The 21,188-nt window shown below is 45.6% G+C and overlaps 1 protein-coding gene across 1 annotated transcript; it reads right to left on the bottom strand.

Annotated features, from left to right (window-relative positions):
• Positions 1 to 399: 399 nt before the first annotated feature.
• DNAAF1 (dynein axonemal assembly factor 1) lies at positions 400 to 21,187 on the bottom strand. The gene is made up of 12 exons (XM_033128911.1): positions 20,885 to 21,187; positions 18,917 to 19,052; positions 18,443 to 18,534; positions 16,592 to 16,813; positions 16,280 to 16,446; positions 13,433 to 13,554; positions 10,300 to 10,466; positions 6,795 to 7,061; positions 4,598 to 4,701; positions 2,666 to 2,722; positions 1,378 to 1,744; positions 400 to 535 (listed from the first exon to the last, which is right to left on the bottom strand). Exons 1-12 carry the CDS (start codon positions 21,018 to 21,020, stop codon positions 432 to 434), a joined length of 1,941 nt encoding a protein of 646 aa, XP_032984802.1. The 5' UTR covers positions 21,021 to 21,187; the 3' UTR covers positions 400 to 431.
• Between the last annotated feature and the right edge of the window lies 1 nt (position 21,188).

Raw genomic sequence — 21,188 nt, 5'->3', positions numbered from 1 at the left:
TTTGCAGTTCTGGTGGAGGATTCTGCTCTCCCGTGAGGAAAACACCCACTTGAAATTTCACAGGACACCAGGATCTGATCTAGATTTCTACTCACCCGTGAAGAGAAGAAGGCTCTTGTCTCAGGGTACCTGATGATACGATCACATGACCCGCGCGGATATTAAATAATCTAGTAACACATCTCGTGTGGATACTAAAATGTTTATAATGTTCAGATGAGACATTTACGGTTACACGGTTTCCAGCACAAATGACCAGGGGAAATGGCCTGTGCTGAGAACAGGGAACACTTGCAGAGGCTGAGAGCATAGAAGAGATGAGTCGTGCGGCCGGCATGCACGCCCAGGAACTGCAGGAAGGAAGGGGAGCCCAGCCCCCGGCGCCAGCAGTGGCTTCCTGTTTGGCCAAGGGCAGAGGGGCTGCTGGGGGTTCAGTCTAAGCCGTATTCAATGTCCTCCTGCTCCTCTACCTTGGGCTCCGCAGCCTCCTGGGGCTCCATCTCAGATGGCACTCCATCCTTTCCAGTGTGGTTTCCTAAAGAGGAAAGAAGGTAACTCAGTATTGGGAAGTGTGGTCACCCCCTTATTTCTTCCCATGTGCAGGCCTTGAGTGAGCCACGAAAGCTTGTGTTCAGAGACAAAGCTGGCTACCGAGGAGTGTCGGGTAAGAGCAGGAATTGTCCAGGTTCAGCAGACGCCCTGACTTGGGTCCCCAAGGCAGTTGCTGAACAAATAGCTACAGTTTGCCTAGTTATCAGTAAGCACTAGCCAGCTTCCCCCACAAATGCATCTCCCTGGTCACGTGCTCAGGCCCCCAGCACCAGGCCGGGCTGATATGTCAGTTTGTGGCTTCATTTGTCCACCCAGCCAGTTGCTCTGGACGCTGTCCCTGCCTGGTGAACCTCCCTTCCCTGCCAGCACCATCTTGCATGTTACCCATCTGGATTCTGGCCTTTCACTATGGAGGGGCTATTCCCTCGAGCCTGCAGCCACCCTCGTTCTGTCCCACGTTCCCAGCTGTGGTGTCACCGGTCCCCTCTCTGCCTCAGAAACCTTGGTCTGGAAAGGCCAAAGGGCTGAAAAATGCAAGCTCCCAGCCCCCCATCTACACCCGGTGAACAAGATTGCTGAGGTCTGCACGGCCCTAAGTAGCCCAGAGATGCCACCCGCCCCGGAATGGATTGGCTCAGGCCAGCAAGTGGCTGTTTCAACGATGCGTTCGGAGCGTGATCACAGCCATGTCTGGTCAGTCCAAGAACACGGGATTCTTAGGGTGAATGCCCCGTTGCCTACGCACCCCTGGGCTTGGGTCAACAGCTCATTTCCTCACTGTCAAAGCTTTCAGCCCCTGTGTTCTTGAGAGTGGGGTGGCATTACCTGGAGGAGAGGCCGAAAGTAGATCACTGTCCCCATCCTCACTGGAGAGGGGTGGTGTGGCGTCCCTTTTGCAGGTTGGGGGCATTGGTACATGGCCTGAAGGCTCGTCGTCATTGAGCTCCTGAATCAGCGGGCGTGGGCACTTGGTTTCTTTGCTTTGGGTTTCCAAGTCGCTCTTTGCTGCTGCTTTCAATATGTGTGTAAAGGGAGTCTCAGCCTTCCTGGAGGTGTCCTTGGAGATTGCGAATATATGTGAAAGGGTGTCTGTGGACGTGTTTCCCAGCCCTGAGACTGAGGTGTAGTCCAGCTCAGGGTCACTGTCATCACTTAAGCTCGAGATGGCTGTAATCTTTGGAGAGCACATTGTCTGTTAAAAAAAGATGTATTTGAACATTTCTGTTTTCACAAGTCACTAAAATGCACACTGTTAATTCCACTTTCATCTAGCACAAGATACTCTGTTGCCACATATAAGAAAGGCCCGAGGGAGTAGAGCATTCTGTCCTTGGAAAGTTGTGCCTCAGGATGGACACCCTTGGCCAGCTGTTTCTGAGCCCCAAAGTCATGGCGAGCTCTATAGCCATGTCTGCACTTCTTTCCCACTCTCTGTTGGGTCTCCACGCTGCACTGCCCCTGCCCACGCTGTTCTGGCTACACCTATACCCCTCCCCGGTCCCTGAATGGGCTCATCTTTGAGGCTTGGCCTCGGGCTGGCATAAGCCTAATCCAGCCACCTGGATTTAGTCCCCTTGGAGGGCAGGCCCCAGGGGAACTGTGGCTCGTGTCTGTTCCATTCCTCAGTGCTGAGCCCAGGTTGTCTTACCCTTCCTCTCCCTGAGGGCCTGGCTCTGGCAGACGTGGATGCTCAGTAATGCTGTGGGCAGGAGGGAGGGTCACGTTGGGAGAACTCCCCACTGTGCCTCTTACACGCCTCCTTCCTCCCCCATCTGTCCTTCCCTCTCTGTGTTGCTTTAGTGTAGACATTCATAGGATGAACATATAAATACATCGGAAGGGCAGAAAAGTGTCAGGTAATGATGTAAGTGCCTAGTTATTAAAAATCAGAGATAAAATATGTTCAAGAAAACCCAAGTGGTTAATCATAAAACCCGGAAGAAGTGAGCAACAGCCAACAGCTACATTTCCTTCTGAAAGGTGAAAATATAAGGGGTGTGCAACGCTTTAAGCACAAAGACCACTTTCAAAGGGAAGGAGATACACTTTGAAAGTGGGAAGACTGGATGTGAAAGTGGAATTATGCCGGTTGTGGGAAAGCTTGTGTTATAACCTTGTCCTGGCCTTCCAGAAATTCGCCTGCGTCAACATCTTCCAAGTCTGGTAGGTCCTGAAAGAGCAAAGGAGGCCATGTCACCAGGAGGACACTCACACTCTGAACATTGGAGGGATGCGACAGATGCAGTGACAGTCCAGGACGCCTGAACTCTGCGCAAGCAAAGCTTGGAGGGGGAATGAGGAATGATGCGAACCCTTCAGGCAGCCCCACACATGCTCAGCACGCGCGCACGCACACGTTGCCATTTCAAGTATCTGGGTCTCATCACTGAATGAGATTTGGAAGGCGTGACATGTTTGAAGAATTTCCACACTTTTCTCCACTCGACTTTGTCATTGGAGCTACAGCCAGGTGACCTGGGGGGACATGATGGGGCCCAAACCAAATGCACCTTTTATATACAAATAAGTCTCAGGACTCTGTGGTATAAAATAAGTATATTTTGGACCGCCACAAAACTAGAAGGATTTTGTGTTGTGTTATTTTGGTATCTTTATGTCTAACAATTGGTCCAGCATGGAGTCTGGCAACCCAATGCGTGGTTAGATGTATGAACTCTGGAGCCAGACTGTCTAGGTTGGTATTCTTGCTCCACCGACACCTAGCTGTGTAGCCTTGGGCAAGTTGCTTAACCTACCTGTTTCTCAATTTCCTCATCTGTAAAATAGGAATGAGAATAGTATCTTCCTTTCAGAGTTACTGGAAGGTTGAATCAGTCAATACAAGATGTATTTAGAACAGTGCCAGGCAAAGAGTAAGAACAGTAAGTATTAGCTCTTAGTTGTCCTCTATATAGCTGGTTCTCAAATGTTAAAGATGAATTGCCCAGTTCTGTTCCTTAGTACGTATGCCCAGAAAACTAGAAAGCCATTCTGAAAATTGACCATGCTCAGTTTAAGTCTTACTGAGCCACGTGCAACTGTGAAGTTAGAAATGAAGCACAGTTTAGAAATTTATCAAGGAAGTGGGCAGGGGGCAAAGTTGTACCCACGGGTTTAAACTGACGAGCTCACTCACGGGCAGAGGGCCAGGGCCGTCCTTCCAGGAGGACAGAGTGAACACCAGCTGTCTACTCGGTCTGAGGAGGCTAAAGGTGCAAGGAAACGCCTCCCCACTCCTTGCCCCACCAAACTCTAGTTCCTGGGGGTGGTGGTGATAACAGGTGCTCGTTCCTTGGGCCCAAGCATATAAGACTGTTACCAAAATGGGAGCAGCGTCAGGAAGGTGAGGGTTTGTGAGGCTGTGATCAATCCCAGGGCGAGGCACCCCCCTGGCTGAACTGGGCAGTCACATCAAGCTGCTGAAGAAGTGACAGCCCAGAACAATGGCAGCAACCGCTTGCTGGGCAGCTGTCCATAGAGGATTGGAGGCTCTGATGATAACATATAAGTTTCTCAACCATTGTGTATATGCGTAAGGCTAGCTGGACAGAATTGCTGAGTAATATTTCTTTCTGGGAAAACAAGAGTTCTGTAGACCTATGTAGTTCAAGGGGAATCATGTGGGCAGCGCTGTTCAGTCTTGAATGTGCACATGTATGAACCACTTGGGGAGATCTTATTAAAATGCAGATTTGGATCAGTAGGTCTGTGTTGGGCTTGGTAGTCTGTATTCTAACTGGCTCCCAGGGGATGCCACGCCCGCTGGTCCAAGGTCCACACTTAGGGGAGTGAGGATTTTGAACGTTTGCATCTGATCACCTGTTTTATCAGCTGTGAAGCAAATAGTTATCTCCTCATGGAACTACCATGTTTCCCCGAAAATAAGACCTGACCATAAAATAAGCCCTAGCATGATTTTTCAGGAGGACATGCCCTGAACATAAGCCCTAATGCATCTTTTGGAGCAAAACTTAAGATAAGACCAGGTCTTATTTTCGGGGAAACACGGTATTTAGATACATCAATGAAAGAACTATCTACATACATCGATGAAGAGCTTCTCCTCTGTGTCCAGCATAATGGTTTCCAGATCCTCATCAAGTTCTGCACCTGATGCACCTTCACTGGCCACCGTCTGAGGAGTCAATTCTAAGGAACGACAACAAAGAATTAACCTTGAGGTTAGTTTTAAATGCAGCAGTCAGGTTCACAAGGCCAAGGTCATGGATTCCAAAACCGGTGGAAAGACAATGCTTTCCTTCGCCTGAAAGGCCAGCCCCTGTGATAGGAGCTGTGAGAATCCCCAGATTAGGATGGGGTTATGTCTAAAAAGAAAAGAAAGGGAAGGGAAGGGAAAAGGAGAGAGCTTTCCCCCTTCTGGGACCCAGAGACGACTCCAACGAGAGGGAAGTGCCAGCCAGGAATTAAGGCAGAATACACAGGAATACACATGCCTTGGAAAAGGCCTGATGGATGGGCAAGGAGACTGAGAAACGTGATAACGTCAAAGGCCAACTTGGAAGCTGGAGAAGAGGCAAGCTGGAGAGTCAAGTGACATAGCCCTGTTGGGAAGGGCAGAACCCACCACCCTCTTGGACTGCCTGTCCCTCGGGGCACATGCCTGGGAGCACTGCACAAGTGTCAGGGAGGCCTGTCAAACAATCTCAAGCTTAACCTGGGAATAAATATGGAATCAAGATCGGGTTCCTCTTCCTCCTCCAGGCCCCCACTTTTCAAGCTTCCCAAGGCTGTATCCTTGGGTCCTGCTCTCTGCTTTCTCTTCAGTCTCATGGCTTCAGTTATTACATTAGAGAGTAATGGCCCAACTTTTCTCATTATACATAGGTCCAGAGTGTGCCACCTGAGTAATGACCATACCCGGCCTGACCCAGAGAGCCACACTGGGGCACCAGTTCAGGATGAAACAAGGAAGCATGCAGACAGGGCTTCTGTGGGTGATTTGGATGACCCCAGCCCCACAACACAGCTCTACCATTTACTTGCTCTGCAACTGGGAATAAGTTACTTCACCTCTCTGAGCCTCCGTTTCCAATTCCATAAAAATGGGGCAATGATGATAGCACCTGGCTTGTAACGTTGAGAAGGCTAAACAAGACAGCCTGTGAAGCCGTGGCCTTCACTGTGTACCCATGCATGTTGGAAACATAGATCTGGATTTTGTCTCCGTCTCCCGACCTCAGATGCTGCAATTAAGCCACTCCTTTTGAAATGTGCCCTTTGTTCAGTGAGGCGAAGGCCAGTTTCACTCATGGAAAACTCTACTGCTAGACCAGGTGTGATCTCAAAGCAAGAAATAACAGGGACCGAGTAATTATGCAAGAATTGTAGGTATGACAACACATAAATCAGCAGTTCTAGGTCTCTCCCAGACAGTGGGGAACCTCCATTCTGGGAGAACTACACTGCGCCAGACCAGCTAAACTCCCCAAGCATACCTCACGTGTTGCTCAGGCTGGGGACAGAATGATCCCATTTCCCAAGGGTCTGTGGACTGGGCAGGTGCCAGGTCTGCCTCATTCTCACTAATACCATAGCAACAGGACAGCATCCCAGGTGAGTCCTGTGGTTATCTGTCAGTTGGCAGGACCCAAGGACCTTGGCTAGAACTTGACGGGTTCCTTTTCCTAGATCTGCATTATCCGCTATGGTAGGCAGAACCACATATGGCTACTGAGCACTTGAAATGTGGCCAGTACTCCTGAGGAACTGAATTTTTAATTGTATTTGTTTTTATTTTTAATGAAGTAAATTTAAAAGCGGAAGCAGTATAAAACAACTCGCTTCTTTTGGTAGGACTACATTTCACTTTAACCGTTGAAAAGTCATCATCTAAATTGCCATGTGCTGTTTAAGTATCAAATACATACTGGATTGGAAGACTGGATTGGAAGTGCCCCCTAAAAGTAAAGTATCTCATTAATAATTTTATACTGATTTAAGTTATTATATTTAAGCTATATTGGGTGAAATAAAATATATTGTTAGTGTTTCACCCATTTCTTTTTACTTTGTTTCATGAGACTATTAGAGAATGTAGTCATGGCTCCCGCTATATGTCTATGGGCCACGCTGCTCTAGCTGATGAGATGATGTGTGTACTTCATCTTACAGGAACAGCAACCAGAAGTGGAAACCAGCCCAGGTCCCACAAATGCATGATCCCGAGGCTGTGATTCTGGGAGTGCGGCCTGGGCCAGCACCTGTGATCTAGATCACAGTACCTTCCCAGGCGGCTCCCAGGGTCGCTGCCCTGGGGGCCTCAGGTGGGAGAGCCCCTCGTGGCTCCTGGTCTTCAACCTCTGCATTGACTTCTGCAGGCAGATCCTCTAAGAGACTTGGCGTTTCCGGGAAGAGCTCATCCTTGGCCTGGAAGCTTTCCTTGACAAACAGCTCCATTTCCTGCTGCCTTTCTTCATCCTCACAAGGCTCTGCCTTCCCTTCCACATCAACATCCACGTTCTCCTTCTTGTCTGGCGCTGGCACCTCCCCTGAATAAGAGAAGTCCAAAGGTGAACAGGGAAGCATTCTGGGAAGACGAGGGTATCTCCACATCTCGTGTCTTGTGTCTTGGGGACACTCAGCAAACTGCTGAGAGTGACCATGGGGAACTGTCAGGGACCAGTAAAGAATTGCCCACGGGGGTGTTCATCAAACCATTGTTTATGATTGCTAAGTAAATGGAGCTAAATGTCCAGGAGAGGAATCTGGACACAGCCATTAAGAAAATACAGGAGGCTCTTAGGAGATAAACTTGAAAGTATTTGGGTTTAAGAGACACAGTGTCTGCCTTCACTTTCTAATGGTTCAACAGAAGTGGACAGTGTGTGTAGGTGTGTGTGTAAGTGTTAAAAACCATCTGATCTAGACACAACAGCTTTTCATTTTCCTATGCTTTAAGCTTTTCAGAAAATTTGAACACTATCAAAATGAAAAGCTGGGAAAAAACATGTTGTTTTGAAAGGCCATTTAATGGAAAATATAGTATGTTAATTCAAAAGAGTAGGCAAATATAATTATGCCATTTTTCTATTTAAAAGAAAAATATATATTATATGTATGAGGAAAAGCCAGGAAATACCCACACGAAATAATGAGTGGCTTTGCTGCAATTATGTTACACTTTTCTATGTTTCCTATGTGTACTGTGTATTCACGTTGTGTAATCAGGTGAAAAACAATGTGTCATTTAAAAACACATATGGGGACTCTGGCTCTTCTGAGTATAGAATGGGGAAGGGGGCTCTTATTTGTGAAGGAGCCCTGAGCACCATCCCCAGGATCCCACAGGCTCTCTGGGGTTGGATCCGGGCTCACTCCCTCCCTCCATCTACCAAATGCTGACCAGGGGCACTGGGAGTGAGCAGACTCAGGGCAGTAGATTGGGTGGGGCAGGGACAGGTTCATTTACGCCAAACCTGAAAGTAGACATACATGTAGCCTAGCTCCTTGTAATTTTAGGGCCCATGGTATTTTGGCAGCTAGAATTAAATAATTTAATTCTTAATTAGGCCTTTGTTCACATGTTAACAGCTCTTCTAGCTCAAATCCTTTGGTCTCATAGTATAATTTTGTGTTGCTGATGTGCTGTTTCTTTTTCAAGCAGGAGATAACTTCAGGGTCTCAAGAAGAATTTGAGTTTGTTTCGCAGAAGGAAAGAATGTTTCCACAAGGTAGCTGTGACCAGCTGCTGACACCCCCCCAGGAGTCTGATATGAAAAAGTGTTATCTGTGACTAAAGAAACACAGACTTCTCTCTCAGTTCCCTGGAACTACCCCCCTCCTTCCTTCCTCCCCTTTAAAACTCTTCTGCTTCGTCCCAGACTTTGAAGATGGTCTTTGAACATTAATTCACCATCTTCCCAGGCTGCCGGCTTCCTGAATAAAATAAACTTTCCTTTCCACCCGACACTTGTCTCTCAGGTATTGGCTTTTGGGCAGCAAGCAGCCATACTTGGTTCTGCCCCATCACCTCGAAGGTTCCAGAAGGAACCAAGCCCTGCTGACATCTTGACTTTAGCCCAGTGAGACCCGTGTCAGACTTCTGAGCTCCAGAACTGTGGTAAGATAAAAAAGTTTTGTTGTTTAGGCCCCTAAATTTATGGTAACTTGTTACGGCAGTCATAGACAACTAACAGACCATCTTGAAATGGTGGGGGTGGGGAGCAAGGAAGGAAGGCAAGAGAGAGACTCCAAGATCCTAGAATAGCACGGAGGGACGGAGGGTCCGTGGGGACAAGAACGTTTCCCAGGCTTGCCCTGGTCCTGCCATTGTGATTTGCACAGAAGGTCTCTCCCCAGCCCTGGGGCTGCAGCTCCCTTCCTGGCTCCCCACGTGCAGGACCACCTTCCCCCCCACCCCTTATTCATCCAACCATCCCCGCCACCAAGCTCATGCCACTAACACTGTTTCCTGACTGCTATCTATCCTTCATAGCCCACGACTTACTGTCAGCTGCCATGTCAAAGCTGGTTTCCAAGGCCCTTCTTGATATGCTCCCACCCAGCCCAGCTAACCTTGTCTAATTTCCCGATTGACACCCTAATTCTACATCCGGGTATCTGGCACTCTTCTTTGCCTCCCCAGGAGAACTGGGCTCCTTGGAGGAGGCAGAACCATATCCTCTCCCTCTGTTGGGATCTCTGACAGTGTCTGCCTGCTCATTCCACGTGTATCTAAGTGTGTGTATCTGGGCCTGAGGTTTATGTACAGAAACCTATTTATTTATGAGTGCCCCCCCCAACTAAATGGGTGGTGAGACCTTTCTGTGTGCAGAAAAATGTGAGATTAAAGGGGCAATAGTAATCATGAAAAACCTTAATAGCAATTTAAAAAAAAATCAAGATTACCATAACCCTCTGATTCAAATGAGGCATAAAGGGCACTGACGGAGCCCCCAGTACACATGCTGGTGATTTGATTTTATTTATGGTATTGTACAATATCATGCTGCTTTGATATGAGGTCATAATATTCATTTGCGGTAGACAGAACAATGGCCCCACAAAGCTGTGGTGTCCTAATCCTAAAAGCTGTGAGTATGTGATCTCACATGGCAAAAGAGACTTTGCAGCTGTGATTAGAATTAAGAACCTTGAGATGGGAAGATTATCCTGGACTATCCTGGGGGGCCCAATGGCATCACAAGGGACCTCAAAAGAGGGAGGCAGGAGGTCAGAGCTAGAGAAAGGTTTGAAGATGCTGTGCTGCTAGCTTTGGAGATGGAGGAAGGGGCTGTGAGCCAAGGAATGGGGAAAACAAGCTGTCTTCCTTAATGACAAGGAATCAGAATGTCCCCTGGGACCTCCAGAAGGAACCAGGCCCTGCTGACACCTTGATTTTAGCCCAGGGGGACCCGTGTCAGACTTCTGAGCTCCAGAACTGTGGTAAGATAATAAATTTGTGTTGTTTAGGCCCCTACAGTTATGGTAACTTGTTATGGCAGTCATAGAAAACTAATATATCATTTATTTTGGAAAACTGAGGCTATTTTAACAAATTGTGTTTTAATCACTAGAAGTGGTTTGAAACTACACATACTTGTCTGGGTTTTTCACTGCCCCGGCAGTTTGGAGACGCCCAGTGCAACTGGATCTGCAGGTATGTGAGTAAATGGTCCAACCCTCCGTCCGCTCCAACCAAAACCCAGAGATGAAAGACTGAGTTCAACAGCCTGGATTTCTAATCTACACAGAGCTCTGGGTAGCATCTTGGTCTCGAGCACGTACCTTTCTCTTGGCTCTCTTTCTGCCGCTTTCTCTCTGCAGCCCGCCGCTTGATCATTGCCAAGGCCTCCAAGCTGTCCGTGATCCTCTTCTGTTCTCTGCTCTCCCACTGACATCTCTCCTCTTTCTCAGCTTCATACCCTCCCCTAGCCCAGGCCTCTGCACAAGCTCTGTGTGGAAGGATAAATAAAGAAACAGAAATCACGGAGTTTTGAATGGTCACAGGTAAAGGTAAATGCAAAACATACTATCTGACCAAACTTGTTCATTTCCCCCCCAAATCAAACCAAAGGCACATAGGACATGTGGCTGCAAGGACAGAAGTTAACATATGTATATTTTAATCTCTAAAGTCAATTGGTTTGCAAAGCCTTCTAGATGTAATGCCAAAAGCACAAGTGACAAAAGAAAAAAATAGAGAAATTGGACTCCATCAACATTAAAAATGTTTGTAACACAAAGAATACCATAAATAAAGTAAAAAGACAAGACAGAATGTGAGAAGGTATTTGCAAATCATATCCCTAATAAAGGACTTGTATTTAGAATATATAAAGAACTTTCCCAACTCAATAATACAAAGACAACATAATTTTGAAATGTGCAAAGCTTAAAAGCATGAGAAGACAAGCCATAGACTGGGGAAAATATATGCAAGACAGATAACTGAATATGGCTTGTATCCAAAGAACTAATAAAATTCAAAAATAAAACAATAAAAAAAAGTGGACAAAAGATCTGGACACTCCTCACCGAAAATGATATACAGATGGCAAATAAGCATATGAAAAGATGTTCAACATCATATGACATTAGAGAAATGCAAATTAAAACAAGATACTACAACATACCTATTAGAATGACTAAAATCCAAAACACTGTCAAGACCAACTGTTGGTGAGGATGTGGAACAACAAAGAACTCTCATTCATTACTGGTGGGAATGCAAGATGGTGCAGCCACTTTGGGAGACAGTTTGGCAATCAGAAATATAGCCTTACCATATAATCCAGCGATCTTCCTCCTAAGTATTTACCCAAATGAGTTGATAAAAAAAAGTCCACACAAAAACCTGCACACAAATATTCACAGCAGTGCTATTTACAAGAGTCAAAAAGTGGAAACGACCCAAGTGTCCATCAACCGATGGATAAATAAAAAGTGGGCACATCCAAATAGAATATTATTTTGCAACATTATTTTGGAATGAAGTACTGACACCTGCTACAAGGTGGATGAACCTTGAAAACATCATGCTAAGTGAAACGTGCCAGTCACAGAAGACCACAGACTGTATGATTCCATCTATATGACATGTCCCGAATAGGCAAATCTACAGAGATAGAAAAGCAGATTTGTGGTTGCCAGGAGCGGGGAGAGGGGGCGAAATGGGGAGGGACTGGTAATGGACAAGGGTTCCTTTCTGGGGTGATGAAAATATTCTAGAATTGATTGTGGTGATGGTTGCACAACTCTGCGACTATACTAAAAACCACTGAATTGTACACTTTAAATGGCTGAATTGTTCTGGGGCTGTGGAGACCACAGGTAATACTGGAGATGACATTACTCTCTGTGTGAGCTGTCCTTTAATGGGGAAAGACAGACCCTAAACAAGGAAACAAGCATGTTAGAGGCTGTTGTATCCTAAGAAAATAAATCAGGCTGAAGAGACACCAGGCGGGAAGGGTACTACTTAGATAGGGTGATCAGTCATGGAGATCTTAATAAGATAGCAGGTGAGCAGAGATACCTGCAAACACCCGTGAAGCTCATCCCAGGCAGAGAGAGCAACAGCCAGGCCCAACATGGACCAGCTAGTGAGCGGTGGACTTAGGATTCCAACCCTGACTCCTGAACTGGAGCGGTGCTGTACTGTACAGGGCGGTGTGGCTCACTGCTGAGGGTCCACCTCCTATCCCTGCTTATACTTTCCCCAGGGTGGTCAGTGCTGCCCCAGGGTGGGGCTCGGACTCCTCAGCAACAGCTGCTCCCATTGGTTCACTCCTCCTGTGAGCCCAGTACTTGCTCAAGCCCCACGTGTTATTCACAGGTCCTCACAAGAATAACCCACGTGTTATTCCTCCTCTCCAGATGAGGAGTGTGAGGCTCAGGAGGTTATGTCCCCCCAAGTGGACATAACTTGCGGCTGCAGAGCTGGGCTTTGACGTCAGCATGCCGGCACCAGTCTGTCCCCCATCACCCCCAAGGCTGGGTGCCCCGGGGAACTAGGTGCCTCTCTGCCCAATTCTGCTCTCGCTTCTATTTGAAATATTTGTTAGTTTGACTTAAATTTGTGAGTTCAAAAACAGATTGCCAGGTATATTTCTTTCAAAATGTTGCATCATTCAAAATTCAGATTGCACTTCCCTTCAAGCTGTCCATGTTACTGAAGTTTTTAGTCTAAGTTAGAATGACTAGTGACTTCAATGCAAAACATACAGACAGGGAGTGACAATATACATGGCAGTCCCGGGTCCAAAATTCTTAATATCAAAAGGGCTCTGATGAATGAATAAGAAACGGCACTGCCAGAAAAAAAGGAACCTGGGAGGAAGTCATGAATGGATGACACGGAGAGGAGGAAACATGAATGTCCAACGAGGATGGTAAACGTGACGAACCTCATCAGTTACCAGAAAATGCGACTTTAAAAGGAGATACCGTCTTCACTCATCAGTTCACCGGGCAAAGCTTTTTCTTTCTTTCTTTTTTTTTTTTTTTACATGGAAAAATCTGGTGAAGTTATAAACTGTTACAAGCTTTCTAGAAAACGATTAAAACATATTTATAAGCACCTTCAAAAAGGGCTCAAACCATACTCTTTAGTCCGATAATACAACTTGTTGAACTCCATCCGAAGGAAAGAATCAGCAATGAGGTCAGAGACTTATACACAAAGATATTTATCAAAGGATTATAAAAAAAAAAAAAAAAAAACAAAACCTATGAATAAGGGCTCAACGATAGAGAAATTTCCTACTATGACCAATTAGGTAGCCCTAAACCTATTTCTAAAGAACATTTAACAATGTGTGAAAATGCTCCAAAAATCATAGAGTTTTAAAAAACATTTCATAAGCATGCTTCACTGTTGTATATTAATATGTGATCAAAAGGCTTTTCTTTTCCTTACCTGTCCTTTGGAAAAACTGGTCTATCGTCCAGGAATGTTAAGTGTTTTAGTCGAACAGTGACTGTCCTTCGATAGTTAGGAATGAGCTTAATAACCGGGTTTCCCATCAAATTCAGGACACGCTGTAAGCAGACGGGCAGAACCAAATTAATTACTAAAAAGTGGATGTGATTTAAATGTTTCATATGTGCTGTGCTCTCAGAATAAATCAATCAAGAGGAAGAGCCAACCTCATCGTGTCCCAAGGACTTTATTAGTGAAGCGAGGAGGGTATCATTGTTTTTGTGTCATCAGAACTGTCCTGATAACTGGGCAGCCCTTTCTTTTCTGAGCTTCAGATGGCAGTCTCCTTGGCCTTGCAGAACAATACTGGAAAACATTTCCTGAGGCCTTTTCCAAGGGCAGCGATTATAGGAGTTTTGCTCACCCAATCTCTCCTACTGAAATTAATCTCAGTCTAACTGTTTTTTCTCCTCCCCAGCCGGGATCCATTTTACGAAAACACACACAACGGCTAGACAGAGAAGAAGCAGTGACTAAGGGGAAAGGATGCAAAGTGCCTGCTTATCTACTGTGAGGGCCTTTCTCACCAGGCCTACAGATCTCCTAGATGTCATATGGGGACCAGGAAAGAGAAAGGGATACAGCAGTGACGGCATGCCTCCCCCCTGCCCCCCACCCAATTTTTAAATACCGTCACCTCCTCTCCTGCTTATGAAACTCAAAGAAGGCGCACAGTTAAGAAGACATGTGGGCAAACCATTTAAAATCGGTTACGCAGATGAAACATTTTTCACATCTAAAGTGGTTTTTGTTGTTGGAGAAAATACACATATTGTGAACTAGTTAATTTAGCATTTCCCTAAGTTCATTCTTGTACTGCTTTCACCATTATTGTCATAGTGTCCTGTCCTGTGGGGCCTGGGGTGGTAGGAGCCAGTACTTTAGGTGCAGGCACTAAAGGGGTACAGGGGGTGTGGAGACGAAAAGCAATCATAAAACAAAGTCTAAGGCAGGCTGCTTTTGTTACGATCTGAATTGTGTCCCTTCAAAGGTCATATGATGAAGTCATAGCCTCCAGCACCTCAGAATGTGACTGTATTTGGAAAGAGGGCCTATAAAAAGGTGGTTAAGATGAACGAGGTCACAAATGGTGAGCTCTGATCCAGTGTGACGGGCGTCCTTTCAGAAAGAAGAGATTAGGACACAGACAGACATGGAGGAAAGGCTGTGAGGACATAGGGAAAAGATGGCTGTCTACAAGCCAAGGAGAGAGGCCTCAGAATGAAACCACCTCTGCCGACCCCTTGATTCTGGACTTCCAACCGCTAGAATTATGAGGAAATAAATTCCTGTTGTTTAAGCCCCCCAGCCTGTGGTGATTTGTTATGGCAGCCAAGTGAGGGGGAAAAAGTACATATTGTAATACAGCTTTATATTGTCACCACGTGCTGGCAATTCTAAACAGTCCTTAACAGTCTGCTCTGCAGCATTTACTTAAACTATTTTTTTTTAATTGACTCACTTTTTCCTTACTTACCCATGCTCTAAGCAGTCAACGGTGAACTCAAGGGTTTTTTGTGCTATTTTAAATTTTTTTACTAGTACAAATGGTAATGCATATACCCTAAAAGGCAAGGCAGCCATCAAAGGCCACTGGGGTTGAGTGAAAGGACATGGGTGCCAACTGGAGGGTTGTCACAGGCCCGAAGATGGGACCATTTGAACATCCAATAGTAAAATGAAAGCAAGGGTTAAATCACCTCAAATACTATATGTATAAATCCATGAGTTCATAATAACACCGACAAAGAAAAACCCTTCATTGCCACCATTGATTGTTGCTAGGTTCTTGACTCATTTCTCTGAAAACTGATAAATAAAAAGAAAGAACCAGATATTTATCCCGGTCTTTTCTGTATGAACCAGATATTAGGGAACCATTAGTTGATGAGGGAAAACTCTTCTTTGTAGAAACATTCCAACCAATAAATGCAGAGGGAATAAGAGAATTAGAAAATGATCATTGTGTGCCCTAATGAAATAAGGCATCTCGGCAATGCTTCTCAGTGGCTGCTAAAACAACTGGGAGGAAGATGGATGGGGGACATAATGGCTGGATCAGGCTGACAACACCTGAGTCCACTGATCAATCTCAAAGTTAGGAAAAGAGAGGCCACCAGATATGACAGGCCGCAGGATGTGATGCAACACCACACCCCAAAGTTAAAGATTGAACCTGGATCTGATAAAGCACCTGGCTCCATTATCATTTTACGAGGAATACTGGGTACAGCAGAACCTGTTAAATGACACCATGAGAATGCAATCAACCAACTCCAGAATGTGGCACACTGCCAGAGAAAGGACCCAGCCTCTTCAACGATTAATGGGGTGGATGGGGGTCGGGGACAGGGAAGGGGAACAGTGAGAGATCAAGAGACTCGAGAGACAGATAACCCAAGTACCATATGCGGATCTGGTTTGGAGTTAAACAACCCAATGGTCAAAACGCCTTTTTGAGACAAAGGGGGAAAACGGAACATGGTCTGCATATTAGATGTAGTTATTATAACATCTTTGATAGAATAATAGTATTTTTATTCTGCTAAAAAAGGGTCCTTCGAGATACACACTGAAAGATCTGTGGGTGCAATGATATGGCATCTGGCATTTAATATACTCCAGCTAAAAATACAAAGGGGAAAAGAGTGTGAAAGGAGGAAAGACGGCGGGAAGAAAGGAAGGAGAGAGGTTGGGAGGGTGGAATGAAGCAGAAGAAAGAAGAGAGATTTGCTATCGAAAGAACACTTTAAAAATGCAAGTTTTTTGGGGGGGGTGTTTTACCAAATCGGGCATGCACTCCAGAATGCCCAGGATCTCGGGATCACTCAGCCTATTGTGGGAAAGATCGAGGACGCAAAGTTTCAAACACTCCTTTAGATGCTGAATATCTTCCACCGTCTCTAAGTGATTGTGCGCTATCTGGAGCGTGTTCAGGACGGGCAGACAGGCTGGAAGGGGAAGTCAGCAGAAGTAAGCAACAAAGGTATCAAACTGTTTCTTGCCCATAATGTTACATAACATCGTAGAACCTCCCCCAGGGGAAAGTGGTGGACATAATGGCGATTAGAAAGACCCCTTGTGGGGCATTCTCACAGAGGTTTTCAATGGTCTTGATGTAATTGTTGCTGAGGTTAAGAGCATCCAGTTTCTGCAGAGATTCTAGGTTCTCGATTTTATGAAGCAAGTTCACTTGCAAGAAGAGGCAACGCAATTCGGTTTGGGCCTCCAGGTTTTCAATTTTCTGTATTCCATTGCACTCCAGCCAGAGGCAGCGCAGGCCCGTGTACTCTTCCAAGTTCTCAATGCGATCGAAACCTAGCGAGAAGGAATGGGGTGTCGATTAAATTCCCCACAGATAAGAAACACAGGGGTCACCGTGGTTTTTGTCTCCCTGCCTAATATCCATGCCTTCTTCCTCTAGGGACACCACTTTTCTTTGAGGAACATCCTATCTGATAACTACCCCCATGGCTCTCAGAGTCACAGTGATTTATTCGGGCTTGGTCACGCTTAGCCAAGTGGGGGCCCACTTGGTGAATCCTGGGGCATATGGTTGGCTCCATTGGAAAAAAGCTGGTCGTTCTGCTGGAGGGGCCAGCCTGGCTAGGGGGAGCCGAGCTCTGCAGCAGCTGCCTTCCCTTCCTGGCTGGGTGTGGGTGGAGGTGAGGGGTGACCTGCCGGAAATGAATCAGAGGAAAGTGGGGCCAAGAAAAGGAGAGCGCAGCCTCGTGAAGAAGCACTACGAATCCTGGGATGGAGCTACGCCTGACGCTAATGCAAACTGTGGCTCTTATTTTATTTTTCAGTTTGGGAATCCAAATGGAAAGTTAGGAAAAGAAATAGTTGACAGCTTGATTGCAACGTCATGAGAGACTGAGCCAGAACCACCCAGCAGAAGTCATTCCCAGGTTCGTGGCCCCCAGGAACAGTGTGAGATGACGAATTTGTTTTAAGTTGCTAAGTGTGGGAGTAAGTTGTTACACAGTGGTAGGTAATATGGGCACACCTCTCTCCTTGTTCTACCTCCCCGAATCTTTCTACTTGGTCCAACCCAGTGGGTCCCCTTCTTCTTCCCACCTATTAAACATTGACCCCCCCCCCCCCCCCGGGGATCTGCCCTTCTATGTCATCTTATCACCGCTACCCTTAGAAAACGGATGGAGAATTTTGGAGGCGACAACGTGGAGGTAAGGAGACCATCTGGGAGTCGTTCCGAACTGGTAAGGTATTTATGCTGCTGGGCCTCCCTGGCCGGGGCCCCTTCCAGGGGCTGCCTGGTCCCCCAGGACACCAGGAAGCTATCTTCACGGCATCCATCTTGGTGTCTCCAGCACCAGGACAGTGCCAGGCACACAGAAGGCCCTCAGTAAACACTTACTGAATAAACAAATGAACACATAGACAACTTAGGAGGCAAGTGGAGCATCCCCCATTCAGCCCAGATTGGGCGCTATCTCTCTTCTTTAGCATTGGGAGAAATAGCTCTGTCTATGAACCTGAACTTTTATATGTGATACTGGACACCAAATGTGAGCCCTCAGGGATGCCACTCTTCATACTTCTCCATTTTGAGAGGCACCCCAAGACCCTCATCCTTTGTTTTCTATGCCAGTTTTCAATCCTTTACAATACATCCCTGAGAAGCCCAAAGAATTTACAACTAGCTTCTGGCTCGAAAAATTATTAAGTTTATGGAAATCTTAAATAAAAGATAACAATGTGTTTCCCTCGTATGCATAGAGCCAGTGACCCCTTCATAAATTCTAGTCGGGTAAGACTCTTTGCTCAGAGAAATATTATTGCTGTTCTGTAAACCTCCACTAAACTCTGAAATTTCTACTTCAATATAATGTGAGAATTCCAGATGATCCCCCCCCACAAGTAATTTTTTATAACATCAGTCTTTCTGCCTGACCTGAGACATCTCCTCTATCAGATCCTTACCTTTATAATGTAAATACAGTGTATCATTCAATGCTGGGGTAATATAAAGCTTGTGTTGCTTGCAGAGTTTTTGCAGGAAACTTTTAGTCATTCTGTTAAATGAAAAACATGAACAAGAAATTTGAGTTTGTCAGCTCTAAAATATATTCCAGAAATTCTTTACCACATCCATTCCTTCCCCAAATTCCACCATATGTTATGTACCTGATAACTATTTTAAGTTCTTCATTTTTTTTTTTTTGTATAGCTTTCAGGGCCTCATCTAATATTACTTTCAGCATTTGTAAAAATTGCAACATATGTTCTAATAAGAATACTTTTAATAGTGTAATCAGTCGTCCTGACTCCACTACTACAGACAGTGGCTATTTAATCTCCATGAACCTCAATTTCCTTATCTGTCAAAGGGGTGATTACACCATCTCCCTTACTGGGCAAATATGTGCTATAATTGGCAGGATCATTCCCACATACCTGGGGCCATAATTTTCCTTGTCATCTCTCTGGTGTTCTAAGCAACTATGTGACCTGCTGTCACCACTCTGTTTCTGCTCGCTTTGGTAGGATGTGTCAGAAGGACCCGCACACGTTTCCTTAGGATCATTAATTTCTGTAAAATAAGAGATTGGGTCTGTAGAGATCAAGAAAAGTATTTAAAAATTCCCCCAATTTCAACTTGATTACTGTCTGCTTTTAGTAGGGAACACCAACCAGTTCTCTTTAAATGTATAGGACCTATGGAAAGGACCTATGGAAATTTCACTTCTAGGTAGGTCCTCTATAAAAGTTCTTGTACAGGTGAACAAGGAGGTGTACACAAAGTTATTCATTTCTGTTACATTATTTGTAACAGCCAAAAACTCTTCACAATGCAGATGTCCATCCATAGGAACTGGTTAAATAAAACAATGGATTATTATTCTGCCTTTGAAAAGAATGCACTGGAGCTACATCACCAATATGGTTAATTCTAAGAAACATACATCGAGTGAAAAAAGCAAGAAGTTTCATAATAAGCACAAGTTACTATATATTAATTAAAAACACACGAACCAATGTTATGCATTGGGGAGAAGGGAATGAGACTAGGAATGAAGGGGGGAGGGGAAGGAATGTTGTTTATCTGAAATGTTTTATTTCTTTAATTAAAAAAGACTTCGAGTAAAGAAAAATACTTCAAATAAACATGATAGAAATATTCATCATTTTCAGTTCAGTTGGCCATACATGCGGGATTGTTATAATGTTCTCTGTTCTTAAAGTTCTCAAAAGGAAAAACAAGAAACAAAAATGGTGGAAATTAGCACATTCAAATGCACGTAATTTTTTTAAAGGTCAACCAAAATTGGCCAATTCAAATGCACTTAATCTTAAGGGCCACTGGCTTCTGCTGTCTGTGTGTTTCCTAAACACTGGGTGTGTGGGACTGTCTTACACTTCCCCATTTCCCACTGCCTACAATGCTCAGCCATAGGAAACACTAGATAAAGGTTTGTGAAATAAAGAATAGGCGCTCAATGTATATAATAATTGATTACATTAATAACAAATGCTACCATGTATTAATGGCCCACCGTGTGCCAGAAACTCTAATTATAATTATTCCTGCTTGCAGATGAGGAGACTGCACCACAAAGAGGTTAAGCCGCTGGGCCAACAGCCACAAAGCTGGCCAGTTGCGGAGCCGCAATTTGAACCCAGCGTGAGTGGCTTTCCACAGAGCAACATGCTTTCCCTATAGCTCCTCATACAGGGCTTGTCTGGACAGTCCATGCTCAAGATATATTTTTGTTGACTGTGTTCAAAAAATGAAACATAAACCGAGTAGTTCCTTTAGTCACTAAAATGTTTCCTTTAGGGACCCAAGCCACGTGGGAGCAGAGGCTGAAGCCTGTTTTCTATGCTCATTCTGGGAAACAGTGGCGGGGCGTCACCGGCTGACCCCAAAACCACCAGCTCTTCATTCACTCTCTTTACCGTGGGTCAGGCATTGATTGGACTGGACACTGCAAATTCACTCAGGATGTCCTGTCGAGACATCTTTTGATCTTACATAGTCATAGCCATAAAGGGATACATTCAAAACACAAAAAAGTTGGGCTCTGAGAGAATGGTGTGTGGGGTAAGGATTCGGCTCCGCAGTCAGACTATCCAGGTGTGATTCTCTGTGGTCATTCACTGGCTGAGGGTAATCTGATTGGAGCAAGTTCTATAACCTCTTTAAGTGTCAGTTTGCTCATCTGTATGAAATAGGGAGAGGAGTGCCTACCGCAGAGGGCAGGTGTATGGCTCAAATGCGGTGAGAGCTTGACAGGCGTCCTTTAATAAGTGTGGGCCGCTACTGCTATTATTATTATCCTTATTGCTGGCTGTGAAGAGCAGGTATGTGGTGTTGAGGTCAGCCCGTCGCCCCCGTCACCTCCCTGGGGCCGCGGTCGGCACCTTCTTTGCGGTCTCCTTGGCCTGCGTTCCCGTGGTCACCCGCAGACTCCTCCACGCCCTGCTCCACGCCGGGCTCCTGCACGCAGTCCTGCTCCTCTGGCCCCTCCGCCGCGGGCTCCAAAGTCTCGGGGTGCATGTTTATTCCGAACACCGAAGGGTTCTGGAAAAACCGAACACCCCGTAGCCCTGGGGAGCCTCGCTGAGCGGAGTCGCTATGGCTTTCAGCCGCGCCAGGGAGTACCGGCTTTTCTTCCCTGCCCGCCACTCGAGCCCGGGTCGTTAGTAGCCCAACGCTTCCCTGGTC

The sequence above is a fragment of the Rhinolophus ferrumequinum genome, chromosome 15 (assembly GCF_004115265.2).
Source record: "Rhinolophus ferrumequinum isolate MPI-CBG mRhiFer1 chromosome 15, mRhiFer1_v1.p, whole genome shotgun sequence".
Classification (NCBI taxonomy): Eukaryota; Metazoa; Chordata; class Mammalia; order Chiroptera; family Rhinolophidae; genus Rhinolophus; species Rhinolophus ferrumequinum.
The sequence above is the reverse complement of the archived record's forward strand: the minus strand, read 5'-3'. Positions and strand labels throughout refer to the sequence as shown.

Coding starts and splice junctions, on each gene's coding strand:
- DNAAF1 (XM_033128911.1), bottom strand. CDS start 21,020: ATGCACCCCGAGACTTTGGAGCCCGCGGCGGAGGGGCCAGAGGAGCAG. Junction 19,053..20,884: donor CCAAGGAGACCGCAAAGAAG/GTGCCGACCGCG, acceptor CTTATTTTACAG/AAATTAATGATCCTAAGGAA. Junction 16,447..16,591: donor CAAGACCATTGAAAACCTCT/GTGAGAATGCCC, acceptor TTCCCCTTCCAG/CCTGTCTGCCCGTCCTGAAC.